This window comes from Gorilla gorilla, chromosome 2 (assembly GCF_029281585.2).
Source record: "Gorilla gorilla gorilla isolate KB3781 chromosome 2, NHGRI_mGorGor1-v2.1_pri, whole genome shotgun sequence".
In the NCBI taxonomy this organism is placed as follows: Eukaryota; Metazoa; Chordata; class Mammalia; order Primates; family Hominidae; genus Gorilla; species Gorilla gorilla.
The window spans coordinates 61,262,655-61,284,473 of NC_086017.1; the positions used below are offsets into that span (position 1 = coordinate 61,262,655).

The window sequence follows — 21,819 nt, forward strand, 5'->3', positions numbered from 1 at the left end:
GGATGAGGGCAAGAGAGCTGTGGCAATGCAAACTGAGGGAAATGTACTTTCCCCGGTCCTGTGATACCACTGCTTCTCATCCAGAGCACCTCTGTGCCCTTAAAGAGGACACAAAGCTGGCTGGGCGTGGTGGCTCATGCCTGTAATCCCAGCACTTTGGGAGGCCGAGGCGGGTGGATCACCTGAGGTCAGGAGTTCCAGACCAGCCTGGCCAACATTGTGAAACCCCATCTCTACTAAAAAAAATACAAAAATTAGCTGGGCATAGTGACATGTGCCTGTAATCCCAGCTACTCAGGAGGCTGAGGCAGGAGAATTGCTTGAACCCCAGAGGTGGAGGTTGCAGTGAGCCGAGATCGTGCCATTACACTCCAGCCTGGGTGACAAGAGCAAAACTCCATCTCAGAAAAAAAAAAAAGAGAGACAAAGCACCAAGACTAAAGAATACGATAGTAGGGGGAAAACAGAAATGGACCCAAGAACTGGGGAAGAAAACATTTTTAGCTGCTTTAATATCTGAAGAGCAAAGTCAAATCCTAGTCATTCATTTTCAACTTTACAGTACTCACTCAGCAATAAATATTTCTCAGAAAATTAGACAAAAGAATCTGCCCTGGATAATGTACTCTTGGAAAGAGAATGTGCTGTGAGCCCTGTAGGCTGGAAAAAATCTGCTGAAACTCAGAAGTTTGAGAAACTCTTCAGAACCCATACTGACACACCACACAGGCAAGCACCTAGCATAATACAACCACAAATTAAAATTCCCTATGAAAGCAAAATGCAAAGACTGAGGGACATGATACTATCTACCCACATTTTATATATGTTTAATTTCTCAAAAGTATCAAAATCTTATCTTCCCTATAAGTTCAACTCTTACCCTAATAATAGACTATGCCATAAAACTGAGAAAATATAAACCAGAACTTTATAAAGGTTAAGCCATTTCTACAGTCCATCTCAGCAAAGTGACTGTTCTGTTTTTTATTGACATTGGGGGATGCTTATCTGAAGCCAGAACAGGGCACAAAGAAATCTCTGAACGAAAATCAGAGATTGCTAGGATAAGTGCAGTGGCTCACGCCTGTACTCCAAGCACTCTGAGAGGCCGACGTGGGCAGATCATCTGAGGTCAGGAGGTTCGAGACCAGCCTGGCCAACACGGTGAAACCCCGTCTCTACTAAAAATACACAAAAAATAGCCAAGCGTGGTGGTGGGCACCTGTAATCCCAGCTACTTGGGAGGCTGAGGCAGGAGAATCACTTGAACCCAGGAGGCAGAGACTGCAGTGAGCCGAGATCATGACATTTCCAGCCTGGGCGACAAGAGCAAAACTCCATTCTAAAAAAAAAAAAAAAAAAAAAAGCAGAGATTGCTAAGTTTTAAATTGCTCTGCAAATGGAATTCACGGGATCATCAGGTACTGGTTAAAATCTTGTAATAAAATTTCTTCTGAGTTTCAGTGATCAAGGGTACATGACAAGCCTTATGAATGTTGCAACAGGTAGCAAAGGTTGAGTAGACCTTTAAAACCTCCTACAGCAAAAAGCAGAGCATAACCTCTATTAAGCACTGTTCAGCAGAAAGAAATCTCAAAGACCACTGACCTGGTCCTCCTCTTCATCCTCATCCTCTGCCAGACGCTGCCTGCCCACTTCATACAGCCTGCATACTGTGTCCATGTTCAGGGCATCCATGCTGCCTTGATTCTGAAATAGAACATCCAGTCTATAAGGAGCAGTTACTTTTCAGAAGGTCCACATCCACGCCTCAGCTCTGACTGGTGCCCACGACCTTGACCCTGTAATTATTAAAGCTTCTGATACCCGAAATTCTTGAGCTGACTATGAAAATGTTATACCTAGGACACATAAAGGGGAAGAAAAACAGAATGAAAAGACTTGGTGAGGAACCATCACCCTTGGAACAAACCAGTCTTGCTCTGGTGAGAGATCCAGATTCCTCTGAGAAAGGGATGACAGTGTGAGTCCAGAAAAAAAGGAGACAGGATCCTCTAAGCTGTCTTATATTGGGATTTTCTTACTATTTCTCTTTGTACTGTACATCTCCCAAGCCCCATCAAATGAACAGGTTATCAATAATCTACCTTCAGGAATGTATTGACTTTACATCTTATATCAGACAAAATGTCTGTAGTACAACTTGAAATTATCCTAAACATCAGAACAAAAGAGCAGGGCCTCTGCAAGCTCCCTTTACCTCAATGACAGCAAGATAGCAGTCTTTGGTGTCTGTACACAGGTCAAAGATGTTCCGTTTCACATCAATGGTTGCTGGAAAATAGAATGTGAGAAGATTGGGATTGGACTATTGCTGTGACCCTAAAACCTGCTTTTCCTCTAAAGGAATTCAGGATGATTGCTCAAAAGTATTTCCATAACGTCTCTGTTTTTCAATAAAAAATTACAGGCCTCCAGAAAATGAAGGATCTTAAATAAGGAACACCAAAACATGACAAAATGATCAATGTCTGTCCCTTCCTGCTTACCTATAGGTTTGTAGTCAGTTGCATTAAATGTTCGGAAGGATGACCCAAAGGGGCTTTTCATCCTCTCTTCCATTAAGTCATCTTCATCATCTGCCTGCAACATAGCTTGAGGGGGAGTGGGGGAGGAAACACTATTAGGAATCACAAACATCCCCTCTTCACAAGTGCAGAAAATGTTAATGGCCAATCAAAACAATCTACTTGCATATAGGTTTACATACAAATTCCCTTGTACAGAAATCTACTCTGCATCTAGTTAGCTCCTCTCAGAGCATCTTCCTTGCATATCCCACCTATTGTGACAAATAATATCCTCAGCCTCTCATCTACCTCCAAGAAGTGTTACTGTACTTACAAGGCTTGTAACACCACAAGAGGACAAATGCAAAAGCTCTTAAGTTCATAATGATACACTGGAAAATACTGCATGAAATTTCTTTCCATACAGGATTTCCTTGTTATCTTCAAAGTAAGCTGCCTTTCACCCTAAACCAACATTATTTTCATATCTTTTGTCACCATTCGTACTATCAATTTTTTATCTTTTATGTTACAACTCTCAAATGCTTTCCAATTCACAAGTGAGAGATGGTTCCAAAAAGAAGTATCAAACTAAGTGAAGGGGTAGAGCAAAAGGAAAGAGAATAATGAAGGATAAGGTTTATTACCTCCATACATCACTGTTCCCGTGTGATTGAACACCACGCGACACTGATCCAGAGCGGGAACAGTATGCAAAAGATGAAAAGTTCGAAGGTCCCACTAGGAGGGGAATGGTCAAGGAAAACTATTTTACACAAAACTTATCTAATCTCAATGGAGGAAATTCTAAAATATCACTTTTTTTCCTCCTGCCAGGTATTGATACTTTAAAAGTCAATGAGATCAAGGTAAAACAAATACATGTAGAATGCATATTATTGAATGATGTCTCTGAAAATATCCTAGGGTATCCTCATATACAGGAATGCTTTATGAGCTCTTTTCCTCCCAACAGTAGTACTTCATTTTCCTCTTATGTGGCAACTGATTTTTTATAGAGCAAAAGTAAAATCCTTCTGAAGACAGATAAAAGCTAATTCAATTCTTGGAGAACTGGGAGGTAGGAAACTGGTCACTCTTACCAAATACATAGAAAACATGCTAGTGAAAGTTGTCAGTAATTACTAACATTGGCAACAGTGCTTTGGAGATTTCACTAACATTTCAAACCAAAGGACAGGCACCATATTATTACCAGTGTGGACACTTTAAGCAGGTATTGGTATGAAGATAGAACAAATTATTTCTGCACCACAAACCAGACAACAAATGGAAGGTAAGACATGAGTATAAAGGATACAATCTCAGTATTAATGATCACCTCCAGTCCATTTGGATGGAAAACACCACTGATGTTCATATTGAACTTGTCAAACTTGTGGATGGCCTGTGCAGAGCGGACATCCCAGAGGACGCCATCATTTAAGACAAGATCATCTGTAGGATTAAAGGTGGCACAGTTCCTCTTGTAGTTGTTGGCAAGATCTGGGTTAAACAGAGTCAACAGCTTGTTGCCAGTCTGAATATCATAAATCTTTAGAGAAGAAGGGATGGGAAGAGAAAAATCAGACCAATCCATCCACTGACAAATTTAAAGAGAAAATGTGCAAAGCAGTTTCTAAAATTAACACACAAATTCTCCACATGGATCAATGATTACCACAGAATACTGCCTCCCAAAGTGCTGGGATTACAGGCGTGAGCCACCGCACCCGGCCAGGCACCTCTTTTTCTTGGGGTTCCATTCTGCTTTACTGGCCATTATATTTGATTTCCTTCCCAAGTTCCTCATTTGGCAACTCCTAAACACATGCCAGGGTTCTATACCCACAACTCTTCTCTAGTCCCCTTGATGATCTCATGTAAGTTCATGGCTGTAAATACTATCAGCTGGGGACAGTGACTCATGCCTGCAATGCCAACATTTTGGGACACCAAGAAAAGTGGATCACTTGAGCCCAGGAGTTCGAGACCAGCCTGGGCAATGTTGAGGAAATGCCGTCTCTACAAAAATACAAAAAAATTAGCCAGGTGTGATGGTGCTCGCCTGTAGTCCCAGCTACTCAGGAGGCTGAGGTAAGAGGATTGCTTGAGTCCAGGCAGTCAAGGCTGTGGTGAGCTGTGATCGTGCCACTGCACTGCAGCCTGGGTGACAGAACAAGACCCTGTCTCAAAAATAAATAAATAAATAAATAAATACTGTCAATATGTGGACAAGTCCCATATTTATATTTCCCAACCCACACCTCTTTCTTGAACTCCCAATTTTTTGTTGTTTTTATTTTCAGAGACAGGGTCTCACTTGGTTACTCAGGCTGGAGTACAGTGACATAATCATAGCTCACAGCAGCCTCCAACTCATGGGCTCAAGCAACCCTCCCGTCTCAGCTTCCTGAGTAGCTGGGACTATAGGTCCCAAGCCCACCAAGCTCAGACAATTTTGTTTATTTTTTGTAGAGATGGGGGAAGTCTCTCTATGTTGCCCAGGCTGGTCTCGAACTCCTGGCCTCCCACCTCAGCCTCCCAAAGTGCTGGGATTACAGGCAGAAGCCACTAAGTCTGGCCAGCTCCCAACTTTTGTATTCAATCCCCATTCTCTACTTGAATGTCTAAAAGAATCTCAAATTTCATGTGTCCAAAATCCCAGGGCCAAGGTCCTCCATTTCTCATAGCCTCTACCATGCCTACCCAGGCCCAAACCCACAGGTCCTCTCATGTGTCAGGTGGTACAACACCCTCTGACCTGGAAGGCTGCTCTTGCTTCTCTCACAAAAACCAGAGTCACACTTTAGGAACTTTACATCCACTCATGTATCCTCTACTCACCCACCAGTGTCTTCATCTCACTCAAAAGAAAAGCTAAAGGCCCTAACTACCACCTACAAGATGCTACCAGATACAGGCCCCTCACAGACCTCAGCTCTCCTCCCACCTCCCAAGCAAGGGCTTTTCCCTTGCCATTTCCTGTGCCTTACGCTGTTCCTCCAGGTATCTTCCTGAATCTCGCGTTTCCTTCAAGGCTCTGCTTAAACATTACCCCATCAGTGATGCTGTCTACCCTAGATAAAAGAGAAGTCCCCCACACCACCACCAAGCATTTCCTACCTCTTACCCTGCTTTCATTTTCTCTGAAACACTTACCACCTAAATTTACCGTATATTTGCTTCTTTATTGTCTCCCCAGTGAGGGTCCATAAAGGCAGGGGCTTCATTTCTAATCTAAAACTTACTAAGAATTCAAAAATATCTGTGGTGCTAATGACATCTTTCTCAATGTCACGTTTAGCCCTTATACATTTTTCCCATACAGCTCAGAACTATATTATCATACTTTTAGATTCTAACTAGAAGGAATATCATTGATTTCTAGTTGCCCAAAGGACTTAGGTCCTCACATTCTATCAAGAAGATTTCAGTATGAACAAATGGGTATAATCAGCTTGAAAACAGTGGTTCTTAAGTACTTACGTGGGCAATGTCTCCTTTTGTGCCGATGACCCGATCCTGGGAGTGCTTACTGAACTCAACATAGTGATCTTCTGTGAAGGAATGCCTATGGACCAACAACAGGAGCACTGAAGTGACAGATCTTCAGGACATATTCCTGCAACCAACTGAAACACAGGTGACCCCCAGCCTCTTGCACAATCACACTCACCTAAAGATCCTGGACTCCCAAAGAGGAAACAATCATACACTTAGATTACAAAGAAAATTCCTTCTATCAGCTTATCCAAGCAGATACAAAATAATGAATGGGAATTCCTTAGAGAAATGACAAACAGGGCACATGTGCCTTTGAAACATGCAGCAAAGGGGCCAGGCATGGTAGCTCACTCCTACAATCCCAGCACTTTGGGAGGCTGAGGCAGGTGGATTGTCTAAGCTCAGGAGTTCGAGACCACCCTGGGCAACATGTCGAAACCCTATCTCTACCAAAAGTGCAAAAAATTAGCCAGGCGTGGTGGCATATGCCTGTGGTCCCAGCTACTCAGCAGGCTGAGATGAGAGGATCACTTGAGCCTGGGAGGTGGAGGTTGCAGTAGGTCATGCTTGTGCCACCGCACTCCAACCTAAGTGACAGAATGAGACCCCGTCTAAAGAAGGAAAGAAAAGAAAAGGCCAGGTGCGGTGGCTCAGGCCTGTAATCCCAGCACTTTGGGAGGCCGAGGCCAGCGGATCACAAGGTCAGGAGATCAACACCATCCTGGCTAACACGGTGAAACGCTGTCTCTACTAAAAATATAAAATATTAGCCAGGTGTGGTGGCGGGCGCCTCTAGTCCCAGCTGCTCGGGAGGCTAAGGCAGGAGAATGGTGTGAACCCGGCAGGCGGAGCTTGCAGTAGGCTGAGATCGCGCCACTGCACTCCAGCCTGGGCGACAGAACGAGACTCTGTCTCACAAAAAATAGAAAAAAAAAAAAAAAGGAAAGGAAAGGAGAGGAGAAGAGAGGAGAGAGAAAAGGAGGGGAGGTGAGGGGGGAGGGGAGGGGAGAGGAGAGGAGACACAGCAAAGACTGCAATGTCCTACGTGAACATGGGAAAATACATAGATTCTGGGTCGGGGTCTGCTGCATAATGAGAATGTATATACATCATAAAAGTATCTAGGAATTAAGAAAGATAAAGTCTTATTAAACATGAGTCTCAGATGAGGAAGAGAGAAGTTAACAATAACTGACAGCATCCTCTTTCCCCAAAAGGCTTCCAGTCTAAGAACCAAAAGAAGGGGGGTATAAACTAGGTAAATAAAGCATAGACTAGGTTCCAAAAGCAGATACATACTTCATATCAAATACTGACTTCATTCCCCAAAGTGCAGACAAAGGCTGGCTCCAAGTAGCAGATGTCAGCAGCAAGGACCCATCCTAAAAGAAAAAGGCGCAAGGTGGGTAACCACGTATTTACATACATGCAGATGTCACTACCTGCCATTAGCATTTTTAAAGATTTGCATACAAATGTTGTTGAATTAAAGAGACAATTTTATAATCCCCAGAAACCAAGAAATGGTCAGAAGCCACTAGGATTTGAATACATACACCTATAGTGTCCTATAAAATAACCAAACTTAAGAGAATATTAAATCCTACTGAACTAGCCACAAAAATAGAATAGATAAAAGGGAGGGGGGAAAATGAGAAGATGTCAAAGATGGTTCCTTTCTTCCTACTAACTTTGCCATATTCCTCAGTCTCCATCTGAAATATGAATTAACCTCAACTAGACTTTCCAGTTGAGGACTCATTTAAAAGAGAGAGCTCAATAAAGGGTAAGCCTCCTTTACTCTAGTTCACCAATTCATCTTGGAAGAATGACTGAGAGCATCCTAGGAAGGAACCCTTACCCTGGAAGGTTCAAGATGTGTGATGGCTGAGTTGTGACAGTTATAGCTGGCCTCCTCCTGTCCACTAAACACATTATAGAGCTTCAGCTGCCCTGTGCAGGTGCCAAGCATCAGGAACCGCTCCCGTGCTGAGAATGCACAGCAGGTGAAGCCACTCTCATCTTCATTGGCTTCCCGGAACACTGAAATAGGACGGAATCTAAGCAAAAAAAAAAAGAGAATCACAGGCAAAGAATGTGCAGGGACTCAGAAAAAGCAAACTGCTAGGATAGAAGAAAAAGCACAGAACATTAATGTTTCAAATGGCTTCTTCCAAAATCACAGCGACCTTCAGTGCTTTTTATTTTAAATAAGAAAAAGATTTCCACTTACAAATTTAAATAACAAAAATTCCCATGTTTAGGCCAGACACAGTGGCTCATGCCTATAATCCTAGCACTTTGGGAGGCCGAAGGGGGGGATCGATTGAGGTCAGGAATTCAACACCAGCCTGGCCAACATGGTAAAACCCCATCTCTATTAAAAATGCAAAAATTAGCTAGATATGGTGGCGCCTGCCTGTAATCCCAGCTACTCAGGAGGCTGAGGCACAAGAATCACTCGAACCTAGGAGGCAGAGGTTGCAGTGAGCCAAGATAGCACCACTGTACTCCAGCCTAGGCGATAGAGAGACTCCGTCTCCAAAAAAAAAAAAAAATTCCCATGTTTAAAACCTGTGATCCCGTAACCTTTATGTAAGATTTGTCAAGAATCAGAACAGGAAGCAACTTGCACCAGCACAAGTTTGGGAGCCTCCTTATGGACAGTAGTAATGAGGGGGTGTGGGTTCTAGAAAACATACTAGTTGAGATGAGAACACAAAGGATTATATCAATATACTGCCAACAATCACACAAGGAACCCATGGTTGACAAAAGGTGGTACAATTACATTGTTCAAGTATTACACAAAGTAACAATCAGTGGTATTTCAGGACAACTGTGCTGATACTGCCCAGTTTGATTTAAATAAAAGAATCACTCCAATTCCCAGGGAATAAGAAGGGGCCTCTTCTTACCTGCTAAAGATAAGGTGCCTATCAAAGCATCCGCCATCCACCCCTCCATACTTTGGAAATGATGCCCTGCGGTTTAGCCTTGAGGTAAAGTTTATTGGCGCTTGCCGCCTCTGTTTTGGCTCAGGACATTGGTGAGGAGTAAAGAGGGAGAAAGGTGGGCAGGTGGCAACTGGATTCTTGCAGCGAGCATGTTGTTCTCTAAGATACTCTGTGATTATACTGTCCAGCGTAGGTGGGGAAGGAAGATGTCTGTCCAGCTGCTTTTTTATGGCTGGGCTTTGGCTGTAGGCGCCATGGTCCGACTTCTGCCGCAACACTCTGATTTTCCTGCCATTGCAGGGTGATGGCCTCTCTCTGATAAAACTGATTCTACCAATCAAAGGGGAGTTGCCTGCATAAGATGGGCCGGGCAGAGCTAGCGGACCCTGGGGGGGCCGTGGCTGAGGATGAGCAGTGGGGGCAGAAGGGGCAGAAGCACCCACGGCAGCATGGCTGCCCAGTCGAGTTGCAATGCCATTAGCAATACGAGGGGTTCGGGGTAGAGAGACAGGAGAAGCAGCAGCAGTGACTGGGGTAAAGGCAGAAGAATGGGAGGCAGCAGTCATGGGCAGGTCAGCCTCTTTTGTCAGCACGGTTGCTGTTTCTCCAAGCCCTTTAGAAATAAGATGGTTTCGTATCAACAAAAGCAGCTCTTTCTCAGGGAAGGAGATCCTTGACTGGGCAACAACATCTGCTTTCTGCAGTCGTGCTAGGGAAACATCAGTGCCAATGAGAAGTGGTTTTCCTGACACCCGTTCAATGAGTTCAGCAGCATACTTGCAGAATTTGACATGGTCACTGCGCTTGTCCTGCAGCACAGGCTCCTTCATCAGCTGCTGGATCTGGCAGCTGCTGAAAAGGGGCAGTTTACTGATGATCTGCCGGACAGTGCTACTGCGAGACAGGCCCACCAGGGCCTTGCAGGCCAGGGCCCGGATTTGGTCTGCATCTGTGATGGGCATCTTAATGGACAGTAAGGACAGGAGCACCTTGATGCCGTTGTTGGACTGAACCACATTCCACATCTTGGCCAGGGTGTGCTCACTGCTTTTAGGGTTCTGAGGCAGCTTTCTCCGAGGAGTGCCAGAGATAAATTTACCAATACTGGATATTCGGTTATCTGGGCCACACACACAATTGATGATAATCTGAAGTGCTGACTTCTGAATTTCAGCATCATGGATGAAGAACTCACCCTCAGCCACTCCCAAAATAATGCTGATACCTAATGGGAAAAAAAATTATGTATTATTCACCATAAAACTAATGGCCAACTTCAATAGTTGTTCCAGAGTCAAAATTTGGTGTTCTACTCACTTTTACTTTAAAAAACTATATTACTTTTGTAAAAACTGCAAGGGTTTGTATAAAGTGCAGACAGTTCTACTACAATGTATTTTTATGGTATCTCATATGCAGTTATTAAATAGGGAAATCATGTCATAATTATGGAAAAGTAATCAAGGTTCATGTGCAATTTTTTCTGGTTTTATTATTTTTTTGAGGCAGAGTCTCGCTCTGTCGCCCAAGCTGGAGTGCAGTGGCGTGATCTTGGCTCACTGCAACCTCCGCCTCCCAGGTTCAAGTGATTCTCCTGCCTCATCCCCGCAAAGAGCTGGGATTACAGGCGCCCATCACCACGCCCAGCTAATTTTTGTATTTTTAGTAGAGGTGGGGTTTCACCATGTTGGCCAGTCTGGTCTGGAACTCCTGACCTCAGGTGATCCACCTGCCTCGGCCTCCCAAAGTGCTGGGATTACAGGTGTGAGCCACTGCACTCGACCTTTTCTGGTTTATTAATTTTAATACACTAAAACCTTAGGAACGGAGAAAGCCCTCGGTTGGGCTGCTACTGTGGAAGCAGAACCCTTTCCACTCTATTTTAAGAAAATTAAAAACAAGTGCCTGTGTCTTAGTCCTATCCTGCATCTTGTCCCATCACACGACTTCCCATGCTCACCCCAGCAGTGCCCTGATCAGCCTTGCTCTTAATAAAGTATATTATCAAAGTATATTTTCCTTTTTTTATATATGTATGATGGTTTCTACCCATTTTGAGCTACCTGCCAATTACTGACTCAGGTTACAAAACTGCTTACTTTGTTTTTTTTCCCCTTTAACTCCTGGAAAGCTGTGATGCTTAAGTTTTTTACTACCTGCCTCAACCCATTTTTCCCATGAACTTTATTTTTAGTGCAAGACTCTTCAGAGTGTGAGCTTTTCAGGAAAGCTATAATATACCATTATAGCAGAAATGCCAGTACCACTCAGAAAACCTGAGTTTACTAGCATGACTCCCTTACATCAAACTATCTGGTCCTACATTTGTATTTTTTTTTTTTTAAATTAGTTCCTGATCTGCTGAATGGTACTCCTTATAAAGGACAGACAAGGAGCCCCCCTCTACTACTTCTGTTCTAAAATCCAAAATTAGGTCAGGTAAGTAACCAAGACCAGAGTGGCAAAGAAAAAACAAATCCAGACCAAGAAACAACAAAAATGGCAAAGTACAACCTACCTACAGTAGAGACTGTAGATCCAGCCTCATCCAACACGTCCACTGATTCTGCCAACTGGAGCTGGATTTTTGGCACCACAGTAAGAATAGCCAGGACATCCAAAGCAAAGCGCACAGTGTCATTCCTGGACAGAAAGAATTAGTCAAAGGGAAATTAGAGTATAGCCACAAGAATCAAGAGAGACAGAGAGAGAGAGACACAGACAGACACACACACACACACACAGAGACAATAAATCAGAAGCACTACCAGTGTGGCTCTATCTCAAGCTGTCGCATCAAGAGAGGATTTTATAGTCACCATGACATTACTTCCAAAAAATATAGCAATGGAATTTTTACCTATTAAACTTCTATGATAAAAAACATAGAATAATCCTGAATCCTTTCATCCTAGTGAAAACATATAGAGACACGTACTCTCAAAGTTTTGGTGAGAGTAGAAATTAGTACACTCTTTCCAGAAAGTAATCTGGAGGCCATGCACAGTGGCTCAAGCCTATAATCCCAACACTTTAGGAGGCCGAGGTGGGAGGATCACTTGAACCCAGGAGTTTGAGACCAGAATGGGCAACATGGTTTTATCTTTTTCTATAAAAAAAAAATATAAGATATTAGCCAGGTGTGGTAGCACGTGCCTGTAGTCCCAGCTTCTCAGGAGGCTGAGGTGGGAGGATCACCTATGCCCAGGAAGTTGAGGCTGTGGTGAGCCATGATTACACCACTGCACTCCAGTCTGGGCAACAGAGTGAGAGCCTGTCTCGAAAAACAAAAAAAAAGAAAAATGAAAAAGAAAGTAATCTGGAAATATGAAACAAGATTCTTAAAATGTTCATAAACCTTGTCCGAGAAATTTCACCTCTAACAATCTGTCCTAAAGAAATAATCAGGCCAGGGCCAGGCGTGGTCTCATGCCTGTAATCCTAGTGCTTTGGGAGGCTGAGGCGGGCAGACTGCCTGAGCTCAGGAGTTCAAGACTAGCCTGGGCAACATGGCGAAACCCTGTCACTACTAAAATAAAAATTAAAAAAAAAAATTAGCCAGGCTTAGTGGTGGGCGCCTGTAGTCCCAGCTACTCGGGAGGTTGAGGCAGGAGAATTGCTTGAACCCAGAAGGCGGAAGTTGCAGTGAGCTGAGATTGAGCCACGGCACTCCAGCTCGGGCCACAGAGAGAGACTCTGTCTCCACAAAAAAAAAATGAAAAGAAAAAAGACTCAGGCCGGGTGCAGTGGCTCACGCCGGTAATCACAACAATTTGGGAGGCTGAGGCAGGCGGATGACCTGAGGTCAGGAATTCAAGACCAGCCTGGCCAACATGTTGAAACCCCATCTCTATTAAAAAATACAAAAACCAGCCAGGCATGGTGGTGGGCATCTGTAATCCCAGCTACTCAGGAGGCTGAGGCAGGAAGAATTGCTTGAATCTGGGAGGCAGAGGCTACAGTGAGCCAAGATCACACCACTGCACTCGAGCTTGGTCAACACAGTAAGACTCCGTTTCAAAAAAAAAAAAAAGAAAGAAAGAAATAATCAGAAGAATTTATGTATTAAGATGCTCATTAGCCACATTAAAATAGCAAAAGAATGAGAAAACCCACATAGACAAGAGCACCATATGTATTAGAGTATAGTACACTCATAAACTACAGCCATTGACAATCATTTTCAAAGAACCCTAAAGAATGAGGGAAAGGGTTCAAAATACAACATTAATGATATAAAAATAAAAAATGTAAGATATAAAATTAAAAATCTGACAATACCAAGTACTGGCAAGAAAGTAGAGAAATGTTGGATGTCTTTTGTAGTTAAAAAAGAAAAAAACGGCTGGGTGTGGTGGGAGACCAGGGCCGGTGGATCACGAGGTCAGGAGTTCAAGACCAGCCTGGCCAATATGGTGAAACCCTGTCTCTACTAAAAATACAAAAATTAGCTGGGCATGGTAGTGGGTGCCTGTAGTCCCAGTTACTCAGGAGGCTGAAGCAGGAGAATCGCTTGAACCCAGGAGGTGGAGGTTGCAATAAGCCGAGATTGCACCACTACTGCACTCCAGCCTGGGTGACAGAGCAAGACTCTGCCTCAAAAAAAAAAAAAAAAAGTAGAGAAATGAAAGCTCCTATATATTGCTGGTGGGGGATGACAATGGTATGAACATTTTTAGAAGCAATTTGGCAATATCCAATAAAGGTAAGAACACAGACACCCTACAAACCAGATGCTCTACATCATATCCTCAAGAGAGCCTCCAAAAGGAGGTTCATGATACCATTTATTTAATAGCCAAAAAAAAAACAAACAACACTAAATTAGCCATCAATGGCAGAATAAACTGCAGTATAAAATTCAGCATTTTAAATAAATATCAACATATATAAATCTCAAGAATATAAGGGTAAAAAAAGCAAGCTGTGAAAGACGAACTTATGAAAATATTTATAATTTAAAAACATGCAAAGCACTATGACATTATTATTTATGAACACAGAGATATATATATAGTATAAAAACATGAGTGGGGAGAATATGGTTCAAATTCAGAAGATGGGTGACTCTGGGGAGGCAGAAAAAGAACTGAGCCAAAAGCAAATACAACAACATGCCAATCCTGGTTACTGATGGAGCAGTTGTTAAACTATTCTCTGTGCCTTTCTATGTTTTGAAAATATTCATAAAAAAGATGAATTTGATTAAAAGTATAATATCAATTATGTGTATTTGCAAATATTACGTAGTGAATGCTAAGAGTAATTTTCTTTTCTCTTTAAAAGATTCTGCATATTGTAAAGCAGAAACATTTATTAATTTTATTTCTAAAAATAAATTTTTAAAATCAAGGACATATTTTTTCAATAATCCAAATACAGGCCGGACCGTGTTTCATGCCTATAATCCCAGCACATTGAGAGGCTGAGGCAGGCAGATCACTCAAGGCCAGGAGTTCGAGACCAGCCTGGCCAACATGGCAAAACCCCGTCTCTACTAAAAAATGCAAAAAGTAGCTGGGCTTGGTGGTGCGTGCCTGTAATCCCAGCTACTTCAGAGGCTGAGGCACAAGAATCACTTGAACCTGGGAGGTGGAGGTTGGAGTGAGCCAAGATCCTGCCACTGCACTCCAGCCTGGGCAACAGAGCAAGACTCTGTCTCCAAAACCAACAAAAAAATAAATAAACACAGATGTACCAGTTTAAAAAATGTATTTATACCCTTTCTAGTTATCTTGTAAGCTGTCATCATCTTTTTTTCTTTGGAGACAGAGTCTTGCTCTGTCGCCCAGGCTAAAGTACAGTGGCACCATCTTGGCTCACTGCATTCTCTACCTCCTGGGCTCAAGCAATCCTCCCACCTCAGTGTCCCTAGTAGCTGGGACTACAGACATGCGGCAACACACCAGGCTAATTTTTTTTATTTTTGGTAGAGATGGGGTTTCACCATATTGCCCAGGCTGGTCTCGAACTCCTGATCTCAAGCAATCTGCCCGTCTCAGCCTCCCTAAGTGCTGGGATTACAGGTATGAACCACCACGCCTGGCCTATCATCACTTTTTAAACAATTCTCCAAATAAATATAATAACCTACTTTTCCAATATTCTAAAACAGCACTTCTCAAAGTATAGTCTGGAGACCTCTAGAAGTCTGAGACCCTTTCAGAAGGTCCTGTGAAGTCAAAGCTATTTTCGTAATAATAAGATGTCACTTTCCTTTTGCACTCTCATTCTCTCATTGCATAGTAAGAGAGTCTTCCAGAGATGATGTGATGTCACAAAAACTGAATACAGAAGCAGATATGAGATATTAGGCCAGACATTTTTTCAAACTTGCTAAAATTATCTGGTTTTATTTTGGAAATTTTTCATGAATAACGCAAACATGCAATGGGTTCACTTTTTTTTTTTTTTGAGATGAAGACTTGCTCTGTCACCTAGGCTGGAGTACAGTGGCGTGATCTCAGCTCACTGCAACCTCTGCCTCCTGGGTTCAATTGATTCTCCTGCCTCAGCCTCCCAGGTAGCTGGGACTACAGGTGCGTAACACTACGCCCGGCTAATTTTTCTATTTTTAGTAGAGATGGGGTTTCACCACATTGCCCAGGCTGGTCTCAAACTTCGGACCTCAAGTGATCTGCCCACCTCGTCCTTCCAAAGCGCTGAAATTACAAGCATGAGCCACTGTGCCTGGCCCACATTTTTAATGCATAAATATTTTTACATTTTCTGTTTTAATTTCTATTACTGATAGATATAACACAAAAACAAAAGCCTTTTAGAGTTCTCAGTAATTATTAATATGGTAAAGGTACCCTGAAACCAAAAAGTTTAATAACACCTGCTCCAAGAGTACCTTACAATATTTAAATGCTGGGATTTAATAAACTTACTATATTCCCCTAAATAAGCCCCTCTCTTATCTTTATGGCAGTGAGTGAATAGGAAAAGAAGGTCAAGCACTCTGTTTATAAACTTTTTTACTATCTTCTCTTAAGACCCCATCTTTTTCAAAACACGGTTTTATTTCTTTTTATATCATCTTCAAATAGAACCTACCCAGTTTCCTGATTACATCAGCCACCCTTTTCTGGGCCTTGTCCTGCTCTGCCTTCAACTAATTTGTGAAAATCCTAACAGTATGTCGAATTCCAAGAGTAAAAGGACAATTTTATATGAACGTAATATAAACATTATATGTGGTTGTCAAGTAGTAGCAAGACATTTTAAGTACTAAAGAATCCTGGACTCCAGCCTCAAGACAAGACTTTAACCCCAGCTCTGCAGCTGTGGCCGTGTAAATCATGTACCTTCTCTGACAGTACAGACGCTAATCCTTGCCTATTATGCAAATTTTACAATCACCAAGACCATATATGTGAACAAGTGTGCTGTAAATTAAAAATCATATTTTCATGCCTAATCTAATTTCTCAGATTCAAGTCCAAAATTTCAATTCAATTCAACAAATGTTTGTTAAGCATATACAATGCGCAAACCAACATCAACTTTAACAAAAAGATGCATCAAACTTCATTTGAAATCTCTCTCTGGTCCCACCTTGCATAATAGGTCTTCCAATTGCAGGCAATAGAAATAAGCTGCAACAAGAGTTGCACACAAGAAAGTTTGAGGAAGACTTCAGCTGGTTCCCAATATAGCTGCGCTGGGCCATATTCTATCAAAAATTCCATCATTTCCACAATCTGTTCATGAGTATATGAGCATGCCTATAAGGAGAGATATATAGTATTATTATTATATATAACTCTACATCTGCCTACTACCTTCTTGAGCGCAGCTCACTGGCCAAGAGATTTTATTTTATTTACTTATTTCGAGACAGGGTCTCACTTTGCTGCCCAGGCTGGAGGGCAGTGGCTTGATCGCGGCTCACTGTAGCCTCAATCTCCCAGGCTCAAGCTGCCCTCCTGTCTCAGCATCCCAAGTAGCTAGAACCACAGGCACATGCCATCACACCCAGCTAATTATTTTATTTTTTGTAGAGACAGGGTCTCATTTTGTTGCCCATGCTGGAGTGCAGTGGCATGATCATAGCTCACTGCAGCCCTGAACTCCTAGACTCAAGCGATCCTCCCACCTCAGCCTCCTCAAGTGCTGGAATTACAGGCATGAGCCACCATGCTTGGCCAAGGTTTTAATTATAAATTAAATAATAATCTCTTTCAAATTCCACAATTCTTGAGTCAAAAGCCCATATGTGAAATAATGACCATATATTGCTTAATCTTTTATCTTATTTATAACTAGACTCACAATATGATTTGTCCAAAAAGATAACAAAAGTTTCCTTTGTGCATATAAGTTACAGCTTAAGAGAAAGAAGCATCATGTGACTGATTTCAATTTGTGACTTTTTTTTTTTCTTGAGACTGGTTCTCACTCTGTTGCCCAGACTGGAGTGCCATAGCCCGATCACGTGCGGCCTCAAACCCCCAGACTCGAGTGATTCTCCCATCTCAGCCTCCCAAGTAGCTGACACAGGTGTACCACCATGCCCTTTTTTTTTTTTTTTTTTTTTGAGACAGTCTCTGCCCAGACTGGAGTGCAGTGATAGGATCGTAGCTCACTGCAGTCTTGAACTCCTGGGTTCAAATGATCCTCCCACCTCTGCCTCCCAAGTAGCTAGAACTACAGATGCACACCACAGGGCCCAGCCAATTTTTAGAATTTTTGTAAAGACAGGGTCTCACTATTGTTGCCCAGGCTGGTCTCAAGAAATCTGCTGGTGATTTTTTAAAAAACATGCAGCTACTCGTCATTATCCCAAAACATATCAAATTCCACAATGATAGTGAAGTGGAGTTATAAACACATTTTCAGAAAAGAAATTCTGCACAGAAGGCAAATCATCTAGTACTTTTCATACAAAAAAGCTCTTTGCCAGGTACAATGGCTCACACCTGTAATTCTAGCACTTTGGGAGGTCGAGGTGGGAGGACTGCTTGAGTCCAGGAGTTCAAGACCAGCCAGGACAACATAGTGAGACCCCCATCTCCACAAAAAAATTTAAAAATTAGCTGGGTGTGGTGGTGTGTGCCTATAGTCCCCCAACTACTCAGGAGGTTGAGGTGGGAGGATCACCTGAACCTGGGAGGTTAATGTTGCAATGAGCTGTGGTCACATCACTGCACTCCAGCCTGGGTGACAGAGGGAGACGTATCTCAAAAAGAAAAAAAGAAAGCTTTTTTATACACACTTCAGTTAATCTTTTAGTTCTAGAATCCCAGCAACTTACAACTGGAAGCAAAATAATTCCCTGAAATTCACCTATTACATCCATTTTTCAATTGTTCTGCTTTCATACAGGGAAGTATACTCCAACAATGGACATAGCACAGAGAGTCCACTGATCTGAATGTGAGTTTCAGGACTGAGATGCTACAGAGAGGGCTAACAGAACTTTCCCTTTCAAGGCAAGGTCCTCTCACCTTGTACGGGGGTTGTGGGTGGACAAGAATGCCACCCTCAGTCCTCTGAAGTGACTGCTTCACTTGTTCCAATTTAATGGCCAGGTGAGCCTCAAAGTATTTGCGCAAGGCCATGCAGGTATGTTTCCCAGTTTGGCGGCTAGCAAATATTTCATCATCACTCAGAAGTGCACCCTGATCTTCCAAATTTAGAATCTCCAAAGTACTGATCTATTAAGATGCAAAATATTGGGGCAAAAGAGGGGAAAAGGCAAGAAGAGTTAAGTAAAAAGATTTAAAAAAGGGAAAATATTTTAGTAAACTTTTTTTACTTTCCATACATATTCTGCTTATGTATCAGTAAACTTTTATGCTTAACAAGACTGACAAATATCAACACATATTTATGTATATCTATGTATATAGCATGCTAACAGTAGCTATATGAAAGCAAAACATTAAACTCATACCAAAAAATGAACAAGCTTTTAATCATATTAAAAAATGTACAGGAATAAAACTATTGCTTTTACAAAGATCAAGATCATCAACTGCCAATCCCCGTTATTAAGATTACTATATCCAAGGCAAGTCTACAACAGCACAGTGTCCTCTAACTACTAAAGAAAAAGAGAAATTTGTGAAGAAAGGGAAAAAAAAAAAAAAACTTCACAAAAAGAATGGCAGCAAAACTCCTCTAATCAGAAGCTTCCTTTCTTCAAGGGTGTGCCGTTAAAGAGCAGCCAAGACAACCAGGACCCTTAATCCTAGTGAGAAAAGCACTGAAAGAACCTCACCAAGTTCACCAGACGACGAAGACCATCATAGCGGTCAAAGAGCTCCAAGACAGCCCGAAATGAGAAGCAAATTGAAAAAAACATGGTAGCATGGCAGCATCCTGAAGCATGAGAACACTCCATTAACCACAGGGTATAGTTCACCACATCAGACAGAACATTGTGGGGATGCATGCAAACCTGCAAAAAAATATAAATAAAACAATGCTTTTAAATTGTGGGCAAAGGAGCCCTTGAACAGGATGGAAAATTTGCCAGTATAGATATCTGCAGAATACAATGACCATCTCCAATCAAGTCACTCTTAGTACAAAGTTTAGGTAATAATACAAAGGCAATTTTAGAACACAATCCATTCCAAAGCTGAAAACGACCTAAATTTAGATAAATATTTAAATACAACCTATACTTACTGAGTGCCAACAAATATTTACATCATTTAATGCTCACCAGGGCTCCATTATACAGGTATTAGGATTCCCACTTAAAAGAAGAGGTAAGGAACTTCTCCAATGTGATAAAAGTGGCTCAGATTTCTGATCCTAAGTCTAGAAGTTTGGTATTCATTCTCTGGTTAATTCACACACATTTTGATGTCTACTATGGGTCAGAAAATGAAACTGTAAAGCATCCCCAGGTTTCCTTGATATTTTTTTCTCTATCTTAGCCATAAGTAATTTTGTATGTACACACATAGATTAGTTTATTACTCCCAAAAGACTACCTATCTTGCATAAACACCAAAATAAAAACAAATTAAAACTGATATTATTAATAAGCAAAGATAAATAATGTCATAGCTCGAGAAGAAATTACCCATTTCACTCTAGCAGAAAAGACACCAAATAAGAATATTAGAAAAATGTTCCAGAAATAGAAGTAACAAGAGCTTTGCTTTCCTAGCAGATCACAGGAGCCCATCGCTTTTCAAATGTATAACCCACAGCCTGGGCAAAATGGCAAAACCCTGCCTCTACAAAACACGCAAAAATTAGCCAGGTGTGGTGGTGTGCCCTTGTTGTCCCAGCTACTTGCGAGGATGGTTTGAACCCAGGAGGCCGAGGCTGCAGTGAGCCAAGATCATGCCACTCCAGCATAGGCGACAGAGCCAGACCCTGCCTCAAAACAAAAACAAAAACAAAAACAAAAAACCACATACGTATGTGTAACCCATTTACACTTTTTAAAAAATCACAAGGCCAGGCACGGTGGCTTATGCCTGTAATCCCAGTACTTTGGGAGGCTGAGGCGGGTGGATCACTTGAGGTCAGGAGTTCAGGACCAGCCTAGCCAACATGGTAAAACCCCGTCTCTACTGAAAAAAAAAAAAAAATTAGCCAGGCATGGTGGCACGTGCCTGTGATCCCAGCTATTCAGGAGGCTGAGACAGGAGAATCACTTGAACCCAGGCGGCAGAGGTTGCAGTGAGCCGAGATCCCGCCTCTGCACTCCAGTCTAGGTGACAGAGCAAGATTCCGTCTCAAAAAAAAAAAAAAAAAAAAGATTATATATGAAAGAGTCTTAACTAGAAAAACAGTAGAACCAAATGGAAAACCTCTCTGCAGCCCTAGGAACAGTTGGGATGGTTTTATTATCTCCATAACAAACTATTTGTTAATATAAAACAAGCATCAGCTGAGTGTGGTAGCCCATGCCTATAATCTCAGCACTTTGGGAAGCCATGGTGGGAGGAGTACTTAGTCCAGGCGTCGGAGACCAGCCTGGGCAACGCGGTGAAACCCAATCTCTACAAAAAGTACAAAAAAAAAAAAGAAGTACAAAAATTAGCCAGGTGTGGTGGTGCACGTCTGTGGTCCCAGCTACTTGGGAGGCTGAAGTGGGAGGATGGCTTGAGCCCAGGAGGTCAAGGCTACAGTGGGCTGTGATCACACCACTGCACTACAGCCTACAGCCTGGACAACAGAGCGAGACCCTGTCATTAGAAAAAAAAAAAAAAAAAAGGCCGGGCATGGTGGCTCATGCCTGTAATCCCAGCACTTTGGGAGGCCAAGGTGCGGGAATCACAAGGTCAGGAGTTCAAGACCAGCCTGGCCAACGTGGTGAAACTCTGTCTTTACTACAAATACAAAAATTAGCCGGGCACGGTGGTGGGCGCCTGTAATCCCAGCTACTTGGGAGGCTGAGGCAGAAGAATTGCTTGAACCTGGGAGTTGGAGGCTGCAGTGAGCCAAGATGGCACCACTGCACTCCAACCTGGGAGACAGAGCAAGATTCTGTTAAAAAAAAAAAAAAAAAAAAAGTATAAAAAGTAGCCAGGCATGGTGGCACAAGCCTGTAGTCCTAGCTACCTGGCAGGCTGAGCACTTGGGCAATAGGGCGAGACCCTGTCTCTAAAAATACACAAACATATACACCCCTATATACGATATAAATGTGTGTGTGAATGAATCAGTGAGAGACTAGGTCTGTTGTGTGTGTTTTTTTTTTTTAAACGGAGTCTTGCTCTGTAGCCCAGGCTGGAATGCAATGCCACAGTCTCGGCTCACTGCAACCTCCGCCTCCTGGGTTCAAGCAATTATCCTGCCTCAGCCTCCCAAGTAGCTGGGATTACAGGCACCTGCCACCATGCCCA

General features: G+C 42.4%; 1 protein-coding gene across 11 annotated transcripts in view; it reads right to left on the bottom strand.

Annotated features, from left to right (window-relative positions):
• The window catches only part of DCAF1 (DDB1 and CUL4 associated factor 1), a 111,295-nt gene that overhangs the window by 14,851 nt on the left and 74,625 nt on the right, over positions 1-21,819 (bottom strand). For all 11 annotated transcript variants that reach the window (XM_063703831.1, XM_063703832.1, XM_063703835.1 and 8 more), the window contains 13 exons: positions 19,227-19,406; positions 18,451-18,660; positions 16,559-16,728; positions 11,517-11,641; positions 8,960-10,223; positions 7,903-8,101; positions 7,341-7,423; positions 6,024-6,108; positions 3,856-4,089; positions 3,182-3,275; positions 2,514-2,618; positions 2,225-2,298; positions 1,612-1,713 (listed from right to left, as the gene is read on the bottom strand). In XM_063703831.1, the coding sequence (XP_063559901.1) occupies positions 1,612-1,713; positions 2,225-2,298; positions 2,514-2,618; positions 3,182-3,275; positions 3,856-4,089; positions 6,024-6,108; positions 7,341-7,423; positions 7,903-8,101; positions 8,960-10,223; positions 11,517-11,641; positions 16,559-16,728; positions 18,451-18,660; positions 19,227-19,406 (2,925 nt within the window). The remainder of the gene's footprint in view (positions 1-1,611; positions 1,714-2,224; positions 2,299-2,513; positions 2,619-3,181; positions 3,276-3,855; positions 4,090-6,023; positions 6,109-7,340; positions 7,424-7,902; positions 8,102-8,959; positions 10,224-11,516; positions 11,642-16,558; positions 16,729-18,450; positions 18,661-19,226; positions 19,407-21,819) is intronic.